Source organism: Esox lucius, chromosome 6 (assembly GCF_011004845.1).
Source record: "Esox lucius isolate fEsoLuc1 chromosome 6, fEsoLuc1.pri, whole genome shotgun sequence".
NCBI lineage: Eukaryota > Metazoa > Chordata > Actinopteri > Esociformes > Esocidae > Esox > Esox lucius.
The window spans coordinates 22,407,443-22,422,885 of record NC_047574.1 but is presented as its reverse complement, the minus strand read 5'-3'; the positions used below and the strand labels follow the sequence as shown (position 1 = coordinate 22,422,885).

General features: G+C 47.5%; 1 protein-coding gene across 9 annotated transcripts in view; it reads left to right on the top strand.

The window, feature by feature from the left end:
- Positions 1 to 15,443, top strand: part of zswim8 (zinc finger, SWIM-type containing 8) — a 41,908-nt gene that overhangs the window by 16,210 nt on the left and 10,255 nt on the right. For 6 of the 9 annotated variants that reach the window (XM_010892295.5, XM_010892293.5, XM_010892291.5 and 3 more), the window contains exons 5-16: positions 7,057 to 7,164; positions 7,709 to 7,790; positions 8,186 to 8,306; positions 8,401 to 8,602; positions 9,309 to 9,484; positions 10,489 to 12,245; positions 12,406 to 12,513; positions 13,545 to 13,669; positions 13,758 to 14,064; positions 14,199 to 14,351; positions 14,449 to 14,671; positions 14,776 to 15,065. In XM_010892295.5, coding sequence (XP_010890597.2) covers positions 7,057 to 7,164; positions 7,709 to 7,790; positions 8,186 to 8,306; positions 8,401 to 8,602; positions 9,309 to 9,484; positions 10,489 to 12,245; positions 12,406 to 12,513; positions 13,545 to 13,669; positions 13,758 to 14,064; positions 14,199 to 14,351; positions 14,449 to 14,671; positions 14,776 to 15,065 — 3,652 coding nt within the window. The remainder of the gene's footprint in view (positions 1 to 7,056; positions 7,165 to 7,708; positions 7,791 to 8,185; positions 8,307 to 8,400; positions 8,603 to 9,308; positions 9,485 to 10,488; positions 12,246 to 12,405; positions 12,514 to 13,544; positions 13,670 to 13,757; positions 14,065 to 14,198; positions 14,352 to 14,448; positions 14,672 to 14,775; positions 15,066 to 15,443) is intronic. The other 3 variants (XM_010892296.5, XM_010892294.5, XM_010892289.5) reach the window with 1 other exon arrangement.

Genomic DNA, 15,443 nt, shown 5'->3' with positions numbered 1-15,443 from the left:
TTTGCTTCAACAATTTTTTTATTGACCTCAGTGGTGCAGCGCTTTGGCCAGACCACTGACCCAGGCGGCATATGAATTCAACTGACAAATGTTGTTCACTGTGTAACCAGCATGTTGCTGTCGGCTGAACACGTGCTGCTGGTGGAAGTTGAATCTGTGGCAATGTCTGAGGTCGTTAGTAAGAAACTGAAAATGTTTTGTTTCTGTTTGTGGAGCTGGAAGTGCTTACAGCAGCAGACTTCGTACGTCTCCACTCATTCCATTCCAACACACACTGAGCGAGACGTCGTCTTTAGACCTCAGTGGCCATGGGGAGTATCGTTTGGAAAATTGTCCCAAGTTACTGCGGAAGATGATGTGCGACAATTGCCATTTTCACCCGTTTACACTATTACATATTTTTTTTTCTCAGACTCAAAACAGCCATCAAGTCTTGATCTTCTTAATAAAACTATGTTGGTGTAAATCAGACCTGTGTCTGGAAACAAATTTAGTGTAGCAGGGTTATTGATAATGATCAATTCTGTTTTAATTCAGGAACTTAAACGCTGTTATAAAATATAGGTTGGTTGATTACAAGATTTATAATTGTGCTTTTTACATTATTTAAATTTTTACCTTTTCAAATATTGTATTTCTTTTCTTGAAGTAATGATATTAAATGATTTGTTTTTTTTTTACATTATTTAAATTAAATTGTCCTGTTAAAATATTTTCTTTATAAAATGCACAGGCAGTTACTTTGTGAATGATTTGATTTCTCTAGACAAATGGCGTATTGAGCTTACAAAGTTTGAAATGGAACGGTTGTTGGTAATTTATTAATGGAAAAGCAGAAATGTCGGTTGATCACTCAACAGTTCCTATATATATATATTTACCACATCACAGACTATTAGAACACATTCTACTTATTCACATAGCCTGTGGGTTTGTATGTACATTGGGGAGAACAAGTATTTGATACACTGCCGATTTTGCAGGTTTTCCCCACTTACAAAGCATGTAGAAGTCTGTCATTTTTCAAACTGTGACTGACGGAATAAAATAAAAAAATCCAGAAAATCACATTGTATGATTTGTAAGTAATTAATTTGCCTTTTATTGCATGACATAAGTATTTGATACATCAGAAAAGCAGAACTTAATATTTGGTACAGAAACCTTTGTTTGCAATTACAGAGATCATACGTTTCCTGTAGTTCTTGACCAGGTTTGCACACACTGCAGCTGGGATTTTGGCCCACTCCTCCAAACAAACCTTCTCCAGATCTTTCAGGTTTTGGGGCTGTCGCTGGGCAATACGGACTTTCAGCTCCCTCCAAAGATTTTCTATTGGGTTCAGGTCTGGAGACTGGCTAGGCCACTCCAGGACCTTGAGATGCTTCTTACCCTGGCTGTGTGTTTTGGGTCATTGTCATGCTGGAAGACCCAGCCACGACCCCATCTTCAATGCTCTTACTGAGGGAAGGAGGTTGTTGGCCAAGATCTCGCGATACATGGCCCAGTCCATCCTCCCCTCAATACGGTGCAGTCGTCCTGTCCCCTTTGCAGAAAAGCATCCCCAAAGAATGATGTTTCCACCTCCATGCTTCACGGTCGGGATGGTGTTCTTGGGGTTGTACTCATCCTTCTTCTTCCTCCAAACACGGCGAGTGGAGTTAAGACCAAAAAGCTCTATTTTTGTCTCATCAGACAACATGACCTTCTCCCATTCCTCCTCTGGATCATCGAGATGGTCATTGGCAAACTTCAGACGGGCCTGGACATGCGCTGGCTTGAGCAGGGGGACCTTGCGTGCGCTGCAGGATTTTAATCCATGACGGCGTAGTGTGTTACTAATGGTTTTCTTTGAGTCTGTGGTCCCAGCTCTCTTCAGGTCATTGACCAGGTCCTGCCGTGTAGTTCTGGGCTGATCCCTCACCTTCCTCATGATCATTGATGCCCCACGAGGTGAGATCTTGCATGGTGCCCCAGACCGAGGGAGATTGACCGTCATCTTGAACTTCTTCCATTTTCTAATAATTGCGGCAACAGTTGTTGCCTTCTCACCAAGCTGCTTGCCTATTGTCCTGTAACCCATCTCAGCCTTGTGCAGGTCTACAGTTTTATCCCTGATGCTCTTACACAGCTCTCTGGTCTTGGCCATTGTGGAGAGGTTGGAGTCTGTTTGATTGTGTGGACAGGTGCCTTTTATACAGGTAACGAGTTCAAACAGGTGCAGTTAATACAGGTAATGAGTGGAGAACAGGAGGGCTTCTTAAAGAAAAACTAACAGGTCTGTGTTAGCTGGAATTCTTCCTGGTTGGTAGGTGATCAAATACTTATGTCATGCAATAAAATGCAAATTAATTATAAAAAATTCATACAATGTGATTATCTAGATTTTTGTCTCTCACAGTTGAAGTGTACCTATGATAAAAAAGACAGACCTCTACATGCTTTGTAAGTAGGAAAACCTGCTGAATCGGCAGGTTATCAAATACTTTTTCTCCCCACTGTATGTGCTAATGCATGTAAGAATGGTGTGAGGCACCATGAGTGTAAGTGTGGGTGTGAGGCTCTGATTATGTCCTTGGGTGGAGAAGTGGGTCTGCAATCTCTTGTTACCCCCGTGGGGATGGGTCCTGCAGACTGCTGAATATTCCGTCACTGGGTATGGGCTCCGTTCAACTATTCAAGTTATGTTCAGATGTTTTGAGATTCACTAGATTTCACTACTTTGTACTTAATGTCTTTTTAGACAGACAGCGGAAAATCACAGTTCCTAGGTGGAGTAAAGTCTGTTTTCTAGATGGCTGGTTCTGCTGTGCTGGACTTCATGGTGAGGAATTACCAAGCTGGTTACATGGTTTACTGTGATCGGTCAACAATGATGGTACCAATTTAAATATGGAGCCAATTTGTTTATTCTGTCTTGCTTGAGGTCTTTAACTCCACGTTCACCGCTGACCTGACGGCTGGCTATAATTCTGCCCACGTGCCTTCTGTGTCCTGTCTGTGAGAACTTTCATAGCAAATGTTGCTATATGATCAGAAAAATAAATGTTAACTCCCCAAGTCCAATTGTTTTCCACTGGGAACAATATCCCACTGACTCTTAAGTTCATGAGGACCCCCCACATGCACACAGCTTTCTTGTGAACTTTTATCCGGTGCACATGAACCTTTATTGGCCATTATTGTATTGAGTGGTTGGATTACCCGTAAAGTAATTAACAGCTCTCTGGCCCGAATGGAAGGTTGGTGTTATTGACTAACGGCACAGTGTGTTAGTCACCCCTCTTTGTCAAGTGGATTTTAAAGCTTAATGTCATTCATTCCTTCACTTTACTTTGGAGCCGTCAAAGATGACATTTTGACATGACAAAAGCGCAACACATTGTAGTTAAAACTGATCTCGTCACATTAGTTTTTAGGAAATGCCACAGATGTCATTTTTTTTAACCAACACTTTGCCATTTGTTTTCCCTCTAATTCGTCCTTGGGTTTGTGTCATGACTAAGCTTGTATTAATGCATTTATATAATTAGTAACATTAATGCATTTATGGAATATTGATTTCTGTTCAGCTTTGTAAGACAGAAATTACCAGCCATCCACTAATGGAGTCGTAAGAACATCTTCTGTATTTCCCTGATGATGAGTAAAGCAGGCTACTCTACAAGTAGACACCAAGCATTTATGCTAAGGTAGCGATATGCTAAAGTACAGTGAATATAAAAAGTCTACCCTCCCCTGTTAAAATGCCAGGTTCTTGTGATGTAAAAGAATGAGACAAAGATATAGGATGTCAGAACTTTTAATGTAAACAATTCATTGTAAAACAAACTGATATCTTTGAGGAAAAAAAAAAAAAAAGAAACTCACAATAACCTGGTTGCATAAGTGTGCACACCCTTAAACTAATACTTTGTTGAAGCACCTTTTGATTTTATTACAGCACACAGTCTTTTTGGTTAGGAATCTATTAGCATGGCACATCTTGACGTGGCAATATTTTCCCTCTCTTCTTTGCAAAATAATTTTGTCAGATTGCGAGGGAATCTCCTGTGCACAGCTCTCTTCAGATAACCCCACAGATGTTCAACTGGATTCAGGTCTGAGCTCTGGCTGGGCCATTCCAAAACGTTAATCTTCTTCTGGTGAAGCCATGCTTTTGTGGATTTGGATGTGTGCTTTGGGTTGTTGTCGTTCTGAAAGGTGAACTTCATCTTCAGCTTTCTAGCGGACGCCTGAAGGTTTTGTGCCAAAATTGCCTGGTATTTGGAACTGTTCATAATTCCCTCCACCCTGACTAAGGCCCGGTTTCAGCTGAAGAAAAACAGCCCCAAAGCATGATGATGCCACCACCATGCTTCAATGTGGGTGTGGTGGTCTTTGGGTGATGTGCAGTGTTGTTTTTGCGAACTTCAGCTGGGCTTCGATGTTTTTCTTTGTAAGAAAAGGCTTCCGTCTTGCCACCCTACCCCATAGCCCATTCATATGAAGTATACGGGAGATTGTTGTCACATGTAGCACAGAGCCAGTACTTGCCAGAAATTCTTGCAGTTCCTTTATTGTTGCTGTAGGCCTCTTGGAATCCTCCCTGACCAGTTTTCTTTTTCTCTTCTTTTCATAAATTTTGGAGGGACGTCCAGTTCTTGGTAATGTCTCTGTTGTGCTATATTTTCTCCACTCAATGATGAATGTCTTCACTTCACCATGGTGTATCTAATGCTTTGGATATTTTTTTGTACCCTTCTCCTGACTGATATCTTTCAACAATGAGATCCCTCTGATGCTTTGGAAGCTCTCTGCGGACCATGGCTTTTGCTCTGAGATGCAACTAAGAAAATGTCAGGAAAATCCTACTAGAACAGCTGAACTTTATTTGTGATTAATCAGAGTCTCTTTAAATGAGGGCAGGTGTCTAATGACTTCTATTTAACTTGAGTTTGAATGTGATTGGTTCATTCCTAAAACAGCCACATCCCAGTTATAAGAGGGTGTACACACTTATGCAACCAGGTTTTTATTTTTTATTTTATTATCCCCCCTCAAAGATTTCAGATTGTTTTTCAATTGAATTGTTCACATTATAGGTCACATTCAAAGTGGAAAAGATTGATTTATCTTGGTCTCGTTCTTTTACTTCACAAAAACCTCCACCTCCAAACTCCACATAGTCATACACATTTTACCCATGAGTTCTTGAGAAATTTCTCAAAATGTTTTAAAACGGAAATGGCAGTATTCTGACACAATGAGTGAATATGTTTCAGAAGACTGAGTCAAGCACTAATACAGCTAATATTCATAAAAATCATGATTCTATCCATATTCCTATACTGTCCCGAAAGGGATGCCTTGAGACCAAACTATTCTTTCCATCATGGTGTGTGGGCACTAAGACTGATACAGTGTTGAATTCTCTACATGTTTACCCTGCAACAGTGAAAGATTGAGGAAGTGGAGACATTCAACAATTATGCTAAAAGGGTGATATGCAATCATAAAGAATGCCTTTAAAAGGCTCTGTATGGTTTTAACAGGAAGTTGTCTAACTGGTATCTTTAGACTTGCAGTCACAGGCACTGACTGAATCTTTGCAGGCACACACACATTAGCACACTGATCTTTTACAGCTTTTAAAATATATGTTATTTTAAATCTTTGTTGTGACAGGAAACTATTCTTTGCAGAATCACATTTTCTGTAACCCCTTCGCCTAACTATAACTTATATAACACACACACATACACAACACTGTATCAAAGACATTAAAATATTGCAAAAGTTGTTGACATCAAGTCTCCTTAGGTCTTCAAACACCTCTTCCGGACAACCAGGCTGCCAACACCCCTGAGACATGATTTAAAAAAAAAAGTCATACCAGGCTCCTCTGACAACAGAATATTTATGAATGTGTTTTTTAATTTTTATAAAGTCATATCTAATTGTTTAACTCCTTGGATGACTGACTCCTTTTACGTTAAAAAGACAGAATGGACGTGGTTTGCAGGGTACCAGAGTGCTAGGTTGTATTTTCTTGGTAAAACCTGTTACCTCGCCTTAGCAGTAAAAGTGATTATGTCCTTGCAAATGTCAGCATTCTGATGCATGGAATTGAAGAACGAGTTGTCAGCCTAGAGCTGTGTGTTTCCCCTGCAGACTGAGCCCAGACCAGTGGTTCTGAGGCTGTGTCTGTCTTCGTTGGGTTGTAGGCTTGCACCCATCTAGTTACACAGGTCATTGAGGTCTGACCAGACTCGAAAACCTGCGGCAAAAGTGTCCAGTTTTCCATGGGCCTTCTTCCCAACCGAAGACTAGGAATTTGTACTCAGGCAAACAATGTGATACATATCACACACACACACCACAACCCCTGACTCTTGACAGCTAGGTGTGGAAATCACTATATATTGGTTTGGTTCTCAAGTGAACTAGTTGTCTCTCATTGGATCACAATAAACCCTTTGCTTAAGAGTTATTTCCATAGTTCCACTCTTAGGAGTAGTACTGTGTTGGCCAATTGGAAAAAGCACAGTGCACAAATAGACAACATTTTAAAAATCACATTGTATTGGAGCTTAGAAACAGCTTTAGAGCACAAGCATGCCATTGTCCTTCCCTATGTTACTATTCCTGGTATTTATCCTGGCTATTAGTCAATATTCAGTCCACCTGGTGCAGGAATCACACATCTTTCTGGTCCGTTTGCTCACCAAACAGTAGTAGTGCTCACTCTCTTTTTTTTATGTAAAGTAGATAATTACTTTCTGTGGAGGTGTGGTACTCTACAACCCCCCCAGGGAACATTCCAAATTCCTTTTAATCGCCGTCTGTAGGGCCAACCAGAGAATTGGCCTTCATCACCACCCCCTGGCCAGGCCCGTCTCTCTACACCATGTATTATGCATGGGCCACATTCACCCATTGGCAAACTGAGGGGGGGGGGGGGGTGATTTCCACACCTGCTCCGCTGCGGAGTAGTAAGCTGTGGGGGCATGTGAAAGGTATGGCTCAGAAGTCGGTTGCACTGAAGTACGCTCACGTGTCACCTCTCGTCCCCAGGCATCTGCCGTTTGCCTGCGAGCCCCTGTTTCGGAGTCCCTGTCCAGGCTGCAGAGGGACCAGCTGCAGAAGTTTGCCCAGTACCTCATCAGTGAGCTTCCCCAGCAGGTGAGACGGTCGAAACACTGTTGAAGTGGCTAAGGTGCGTGCGTGCGTGCTAGCACTGGCGACGCGCGTTTCTTCATCCTTTCAGGCTCAGACAAAAACAACAGAGTGATAATGCACATAGTGTGCTGAAGTCACGAGTCTGTAGTCCTAAGGATGCGTTGGGCTGAACGTTAGAACAGTGTTTCATGTGTCACCTCGCAGTGCCTAGGTTTGTAGCGGTAGCCATTGTCAGTCTGTAACCGGCTCATGCTCAATACTCCCTTTGTCTGGCCCTGTGCTACGGAGATAAAGAACACACAGTAGCTGCATTGTGTCCTTATGTATTGCAGTCAATAGTGCAGTGTTGGTCTGTGTAATGATACTCAGCGCTAAGGCCCACTGTATTTCTTAGCTGTAATTGGAGCCTTGTGTTCAGAAGGGAGGATAATCAGTAGAACTACTGAAAACCCACAGACTTTAAAAAGCCTTGTGAAACAGATTGCCAGCTTGTTGACTGAACAGATTCACCGTCGTATCAATTCTTTCCCGTCCGTTTCCCTATTAGATTCTGCCCACGGCCCAGAGACTCCTGGATGAGCTTCTGTCCTCCCAGTCCACAGCCATCAACACCGTGTGTGGGGCCCCAGGTGAGTCCCGCCTGCCTGCCCTTCGTTTGGCCCCCAGCCCCAACTCATCTCTCACACGGCTTCATAACGTGGATCCAGATGACGATCATGAGTTAACGGGGCTTTGTATTGTATTACTTTGTGTTGTAACTCAACACTTCCACCACCGATATGAGATGAGGGTCGATTTCCACAACTAGATATTGCCTTATCTCAGGCCAACTCTGTTTCTTTGTGTTTTGGCGGGTTTAGCAGGATGTAAGGTGGTTGGAGATGGCGCGTTTCCCAAATATCAATTTGAAACATCTTGACATTTGCTCTAATTTCTTTCTTTTGTTCCTGTGTGGAACATAATGCTTTCACTGACCTTCCGCCTTGTTTTCTATTTGCGCCAACTTCCCTTCCCTCTGTTTCAGACCCCACCGCTGGGCCCTCGGCCTCAGACCAGAGCACCTGGTATCTAGATGAGTCCACGCTCAGTGATAACATCAAGAAGACGCTGCATAAGTTCTGCGGCCCCTCTCCTGTGGTCTTCAGGTAAGACGGCAGATGGGCGGGGTCCCCCTGGGTATTTTAAAGAGGGAACACAGACGGGGTGTGTGGTAACGCTTTGTGTGTGTTTTCTGAGCAGTGACGTGAACTCCATGTACCTGTCGTCCACCGAGCCGCCAGCGGCTGCCGAGTGGGCCTGCCTCCTGAGGCCTCTGAGGGGGAGGGAGCCGGAGGGCATCTGGAACCTTCTGTCCATCGTCCGGGAAATGTTCAAGAGAAGGGACAGCAACGCGGCCCCCCTGCTAGAGATCCTTACTGAGCAGTGTCTCACCTACGAACAGGTAACACACCCACAAACACACACACGTCACCTGCGTGTTTATCCGCACAAGACCAGCAGTGACCTGTCCTCAGATTATGGGATGGTGGTACAGTGTGATTGTCCTCTCTTCTAAGATTATAAACTGGTGATACAGAGTGACTGTCCTTTCTACTCAGATTATAGGCTGGTGGTACATTGTGACTGTCCTCTGTCCACAGATTATAGGCTGGTGGTACAGTGTGACTCTTCCCTCCTCTCTCCTCAGATTATAGGCTGGTGGTACATTGTGACTGTCCTCTGTCCACAGATTATAGGCTGGTGGTACATTGTGACTGTCCTCTGTCCACAGATTATAGGCTGGTGGTACAGTGTGACTCTTCCCTCCTCTCTCCTCAGATTATAGGCTGGTGGTACATTGTGACTCTTCCCTCCTCTCTCCTCAGATTATAGGCTGGTGGTACAGTGTGACTCTTCCCTCCTCTCTCCTCAGATTATAGGCTGGTGGTACAGTGTGACTCTTCCCTCCTCTCTCCTCAGATTATAGGCTGGTGGTATATTGTGACTCTTCCCTCCTCTCTCCTCAGATTATAGGCTGGTGGTATATTGTGACTCTTCCCTCCTCTCTCCTCAGATTATAGGCTGGTGGTACAGTGTGACTCTTCCCTCCTCTCTCCTCAGATTATAGGCTGGTGGTACATTGTGACTCTTCCCTCCTCTCTCCTCAGATTATAGGCTGGTGGTACAGTGTGCGTACATCGGCATCCCACAGCAGTGCTAGTGGGCACACTGGGCGTAGCAACGGGCAGTCGGAGGTGGCGGCTCACGCCTGTGCCAGCATGTGTGACGAGATGGTAGTTTTGTGGCGGCTGGCTGTTCTCGACCCCACCATGAGCCCTCAGAGGTGAGCACCCCTTCCCTGTCTGCCTAACCCCGGGGGGTAACTGTTCACCAGATCTGCGCTTCTCTGCGTAACACAGTTTCGGGGCCATGGTTCAGTTTCAGTGTAGTGGAAGAATGTGAAATGGCAACAGTTGCTGCAGTATATTCTGGTTTATTTGGCAAAATATGGATAGATAAGCCATGTAATTCCTGACCATTGCACTGTCCGGAATGCCAATACTTTATATTTTTCTTAAAATAAAACCCCACTCATAGAAAATGCAATATGTGTGTGTGAGCAATATGTTAACATTGTTCAGGCTGCTGAATGAATCCACTCCAGATAGACGGCTCTTGTTTGACTCTCATAACGAGCGCTGGTCTGCAGCAAGGGGCTTATTTCCTACTCCAGGGTTATATAATGAACGGTCACTTAGGCTGTATCCATCTGTAATAAGCACCCCACAGGAGGCATAGGCTGATTCATTCAAAATGTTGTCTTTGGCTTGTTTAGTGCGTACTCCTGTTTGCTATAAACATTCTTTACCCCGCTGTGTTTTTGCCGGATCACAATCGAATGTGAGGTGCAGCTTGAATACGAAGGTAGGACAAAGTACCAGCCCCCGGTGGTAGGAATACTGAGTTGATGTTGGTGTCAACGTGTAAACATGTTTGAGGTGTTGGGGAGGGGGGCGACCAGGAGTCTTAATGTTTGTACCATTTCATCCCTATCTAACACTGTCTAGTAGGCTGATAACTGCCAGGACAGTTTCTGTGTCTTACCTTCTCTTTGTTTCAACACATCTCATGTGTATCTGAATTGTTTAGGAATGTACAGTCATATAATGTTTTCGACCTAAACCAGGGTCTGTCCCACAGTGACATCTGAGGGTTATGTGCTCCTACTTGAAGTCCTGGGTTAAATTAGCGTGTGTGTGTGTGTGTGTGTGTGTGTGTGTGTGTGTGTGTCCCTTCTTACATTGACTAAAAGTGTTTCTCCACGTCTTTTTTGGCACCGTCCTATAGGCGTCTGGAGCTAGCAGCCCAGCTCAAACAGTGGCACCTGAAGGTGATTGAGATTGTGAAGCGAGGGCAACACCGCAAGTCCCTGGACAAGCTGTTCCAGGGCTTCAAGCCAGCAGTGGAGTCCTGCTACTTCAACTGGGAGGTGGCCTACCCGCTGCCCGGCATCACCTACTGCAGTGCCGACAAGAAGAGCGCCTCCTTCTGCTGGGCCAGGGCAGTGCAACAGCAGAGAGGAGCAAAGGCGAGTCCGTCTGGAGACCCCCCTGAACCCGGAGGAGGAGGGGGGAGATCTGGCAGCTCTGAGGGGGGTGGGGGAGACTACAAGGGCAGAAGTCCTCAACAAGAAGTGGCCGTCAGGCCCAAAGAGACCATTGCGAGCAAGAGGAAGGGGCTGTCGGCCGGAGGCACCGGAGGGGTCCTGGTGCGCCTGGGAGGCGCTGTGTCTCTTTCTCTAGAGGAGGGCGGTAGTAAGGGCGTGTACAAAGGCGCCAGCTCCTCCTCCACTGGGGGAAAGGGTAAGCTAGCTCAGGCAGGGAAGTCTTCGTCAGGGGGATCAGGAGGGGTTGGGGGAAAACACCAAGCAGCCAAGCGCCGCACCAGCAGTGAGGACAGCTCCCTGGAGCCCGACATGGCCGAGCTGAGCCTGGATGATGGCTCCAGTCTGGCGCTGGGCGCGGAGGCGAGCAACACGTTCGACTTCACTCCCCCGCCGCCCGAGATGCTGCCTTCCCCGAGCCCCCTCCTCAGGGAGCCACACAAGTACAGCGGGGGCCCAAAAGGAGCCGGAAATGCGCCCAAGGAGCGCGCCTTTGAGGGCAAACGCGTCACCCTCGCTGCCACCCTGCCCGTGGCCGAGCCGCAGCCCGCCTTCCCCCTGAAGGAGAATGTCGCTGGCGCCGTGGAAGCGGCCGTTGGCGTGGGGAAGGAGGTGGAGGTGGAGGCGGAGATGGAGGTGAACGGAAACGATGCATCGCCCCCGCCTGGAGACTGTCGGCCCTCCACCTCGGTCGCCGTCGTTACTGTGACTTCTGCCGCTGCCAAGCCACCGCGTGGTGGGCGCAGAGAAGCCGGCCAGAGCAACGGCGCTGGTCTGGCCCTAGAGGGGGCCGGGGGAGACCCTGGAGGAGAGGATGATTATCAAGCCTACTATCTGAGTGCGGCCTCTGAGGAGGGGGCAGAGAGAGCGCCTGAGAACAATCACGAGGAGGAACCGGACATATTTGCCGGGATCAAACCGCTGGAGCAGGAGGGCCAGATGGAGGTGCTGTTTGCATGCGCAGAGGCCCTCCACGCCCACGGCTACAGCAACGAGGCCTGCAGGCTGGCGGTGGAGCTGGCCGGGGACCTGCTGGCCAACCCCCCAGACCTGAAGGTGGAGCAGCCCCAGACCAAGGGCAAGAAGAGCAAGGTGTCCACCAGCAGGCAGACCCAGGTGGCCACCAATACCTTGGTCAAGACCTCGTTCCTGCTGACTGTGCTGAGCGAGAGGCTTGAGCTCCACAACCTGGCCTTCAACACGGGCATGTTCTCCCTGGAGCTACAGAGGCCCCCAGCCTCCACCAAGGCCCTGGAGGTCAAGCTGGCCTATCAGGAGTCAGAGGTGGTGGCTCTGCTGAAGAAGATCCCTTTGGGCCTGGTGGAGATGACGTCCATACGGGACCGGGCCGAGCAGCTCAGAGACGGCAACTTCTGTGACTACCGGCCCGTCCTGCCCCTCATGCTAGCCAGCTTTATATTTGATGTGCTGTGTACCCCAGGTGAATCTCAGTACATGTTCAGTTTTCGTTTTGCCCAGAATCTTAAAACTTTCAGATTGTATGTTTGAGTTTACACATTATATAGTATATATAAAGTACATATATCATTACAAGCAGACTTTGAGTAATCATGCCCCCCCCCCCCCCCCTTTCTGTTTGGTTTGTACAGTCGTGTCCCCCACAGGTTCTCGTCCGCCCAGTCGTAACCGGAACAACGAGATGCCTGGCGATGAGGAGCTAGGCTTCGAGGCGGCTGTAGCAGCACTGGGTAAGATCCTCATTCCCCTGTGCCAGTCACAATCCCTGAGAGTCATCCCCTTACTGCAGAAACCACTGAAATAAGTCTGTGTGTGCTCAAGTAAACCATTTTAAAAACCAATACTTTTTATTTTTTTTTAAACAACACTACAAATACGGCAGATGAGACTAACAACCATGTGTTCACTCCCTGGTATGTGGTAACCTGATGTGTGGAACTCTGCTGGCTGCTCCTCAACTCATCACGGAGTAGGCTACTTTGGCTGGCCTTGTAAGGCAGTCCAGATGTGCCTTAGTCAGTGTGCTGCAGTGTGTTTTTGAGCACACTCCCTTTTCTTCCCTTTAGCATGTCCCCGACCTGTTCGCGTGAGTCCGTTTGCCTCGGCTGTTGTAATGGCATGTTACGGATTCATTTATATTGTCTTTGATTGGGCCAAAGGTGGTGATGAACGCTGACTTTTGTGCGGCTGAAAACAAGTAGTGGAGTTGGCTGAACTGCTGTTTCTCTCTGCTCTCATGCCTCCGTAGCTAGCTAGCTGTGTTGAGAAAAAACAATTTACTCCACGTTATTTACTGTCTTTTACTGACACCTATTGGGTGAGCAAAATAGTGCATTCATGGATTCTTTTATTTATCCTGGTAAATTATGAACTAATTCTTATTTTCAGAAATGACCTGGTTAAATGTTAAGGGGAAGAAGAGCAATTAGGGTGAACTGTCTTGCACAGGGTAAGATCGATGTATCCTTAAGTTTGGCGATTATAACCAGGAACCTTTCGGACACTACTCAGTACCGTAACCTCTGGGCTGCCTTGCTGCCTCAATTGGAATGCTCTGATTTAAACATGTTGGTATAATGAGTTTGTTATCCTGCAAGAGTTCTCCGATTTAAACCTTCAGATGCTAGGCATCACTTTTAGAATATTTGTGCTGAGATAATGATAGTAAAATATGAGAACACCAAGGTACCGATTTGGCTTCGACCTGCTGACATCTTCTGCTGCAGTCTTTTCATGTTCGTTTCTGCCCTTTTCCCTGCAGGGATGAAGACCACAGTGAGCGAGGCAGAGCACCCTCTGCTGTGTGAGGGGACCCGGAGAGAGAAAGGAGACTTGGCCCTGGCCCTTATGATAACATATAAGGATGACCAGAGCAAGCTGAAAAATGTACGCCGTGGTGTCCGAACTGCAGCCAGCTGAATAACCAAACCCCCAAACGAGGCCCGTGCATGACCCTCCCTCTGTGACTTCTCAGATCCTGGACAAGCTGCTGGACAGGGAGAGCCAGACCCATAAACCCCAGACCCTGAGCTCGTTCTACTCCAGCAAGCCAGCTGTCAGCAGCCAGCGGAGCCCGTCGAAGCACTCCGCCCACGGGCACGGGGGTGCCACAGGAGGGGTTTCCAAACACGCCTCCAACGCCACAGCTGCGGCCGTGTCCTCGTCCTCCGTGCAAGTGGTGGCCTCCGGCGGGGCGGCCGGGCAGCAGGCGTGTCTGGCCGGCAGCGGTGGTCAGAACAGCGCTCCAGCCGCGGAGGTCGCCGGTGAGGCCAGAGAGCATGGTGGGTGGTGTCGGCCGTACGTGCCGTGTTAGACTCCTGCCACACGGTTAAACATTTAAGGGATTCTTGGAAGGCAGCCGTGGCTGTGTATCCGCTACGGTGTCAGTGTTAAATGTGACTTATTGTCTGAGCAGATGGCGCCCAGCCTGCGTCATGTGACCAGCCGAGCGAGGCCGCCCCATTCAAGCCTGAAGGCACGGTGCCCAGCCGTTTGGCTCTAGGTGGGAGGGGGGCGTACAGCGGGCGATGTTGGGGCTCTCCTGTCCGTCAGAAGAAGAAGCACACAGGTAACCCACTTAACAGGACCTCAACCGCTTATAACTAACCTATTATACAACTGGCCGATTGGTTTGAGATTGACAGGGTTTGATCTGGTCGTCTCAGGCATGGCGAGCATCGACAGCAGTGCCCCTGAAACCACCTCCGACAGCTCCCCCACCCTCAGTCGACGTCCGCTCAGAGGAGGCTGGGCTGCAGCCTCCTGGGGGAGGGGCCAAGACAGTGACAGCATCAGCAGCTCTTCCTCTGATTCGCTGGGCTCCTCCTCATCCAGTGGCTCTCGTAGGGCCGGAGGTGGAGCCAGGGCAAAGAGCACAGATACCAGCAGGTGAGTCCTGCCACAAACCCGTTGATGGTGTGTGATTATTGGTGGACTCATCAAAGGAAAATGTGTGAATGCGCTCCCTTTGCTCTTCCCGTCCACCTATTTAGGTATAAAGGGCGTCGTCCTGAATGCCACGCCCCCCATGTGCCCAACCAGCCGTCAGAGGCGGCGGCCCACTTCTACTTTGAGCTGGCCAAGACGGTGCTGATCAAGGCTGGGGGAAACAGCTCCACCTCCATCTTCACCCAGCCGTCAGCCAGCGGAGGCCACCAGGGCCCCCACCGCAACCTGCACCTCTGTGCCTTCGAGATTGGCCTGTACGCCCTGGGCCTGCACAACTTCGTATCGCCCAACTGGCTTTCCAGGACCTACTCTTCCCATGTTTCCTGGATCACAGGTGACCGGCTTTGTTCTCCTCTGTTCTTTCCTATTGGGATCGTTTACCCAGAATGCTTTGTTACCGCTAGATGATTAGGTAAACACAGAAAATACATAATTTGTATATTTTTATACCCTCGCAGGACAAGGGTTTCAAATCTATAGTTACTGGAAAAGGTAGTGTTGCAAAAATAATCATTATTATTATGATAAGTAATGATGATAATAATGCATTTTATTTTAATAAGGTTAGATGGAAGGGCAAGTCAGTGTGGTCCATGGGAGAAATAAGTCAGTGTGGTCCATGGGAGAAATAAGGCAGCGTCTCCCAGTGTTCCTAGTGGGTTGTTCTGGTCATGAAACTGTTTGGCTTGACCAGAGGGGTTATGGAGGTTCA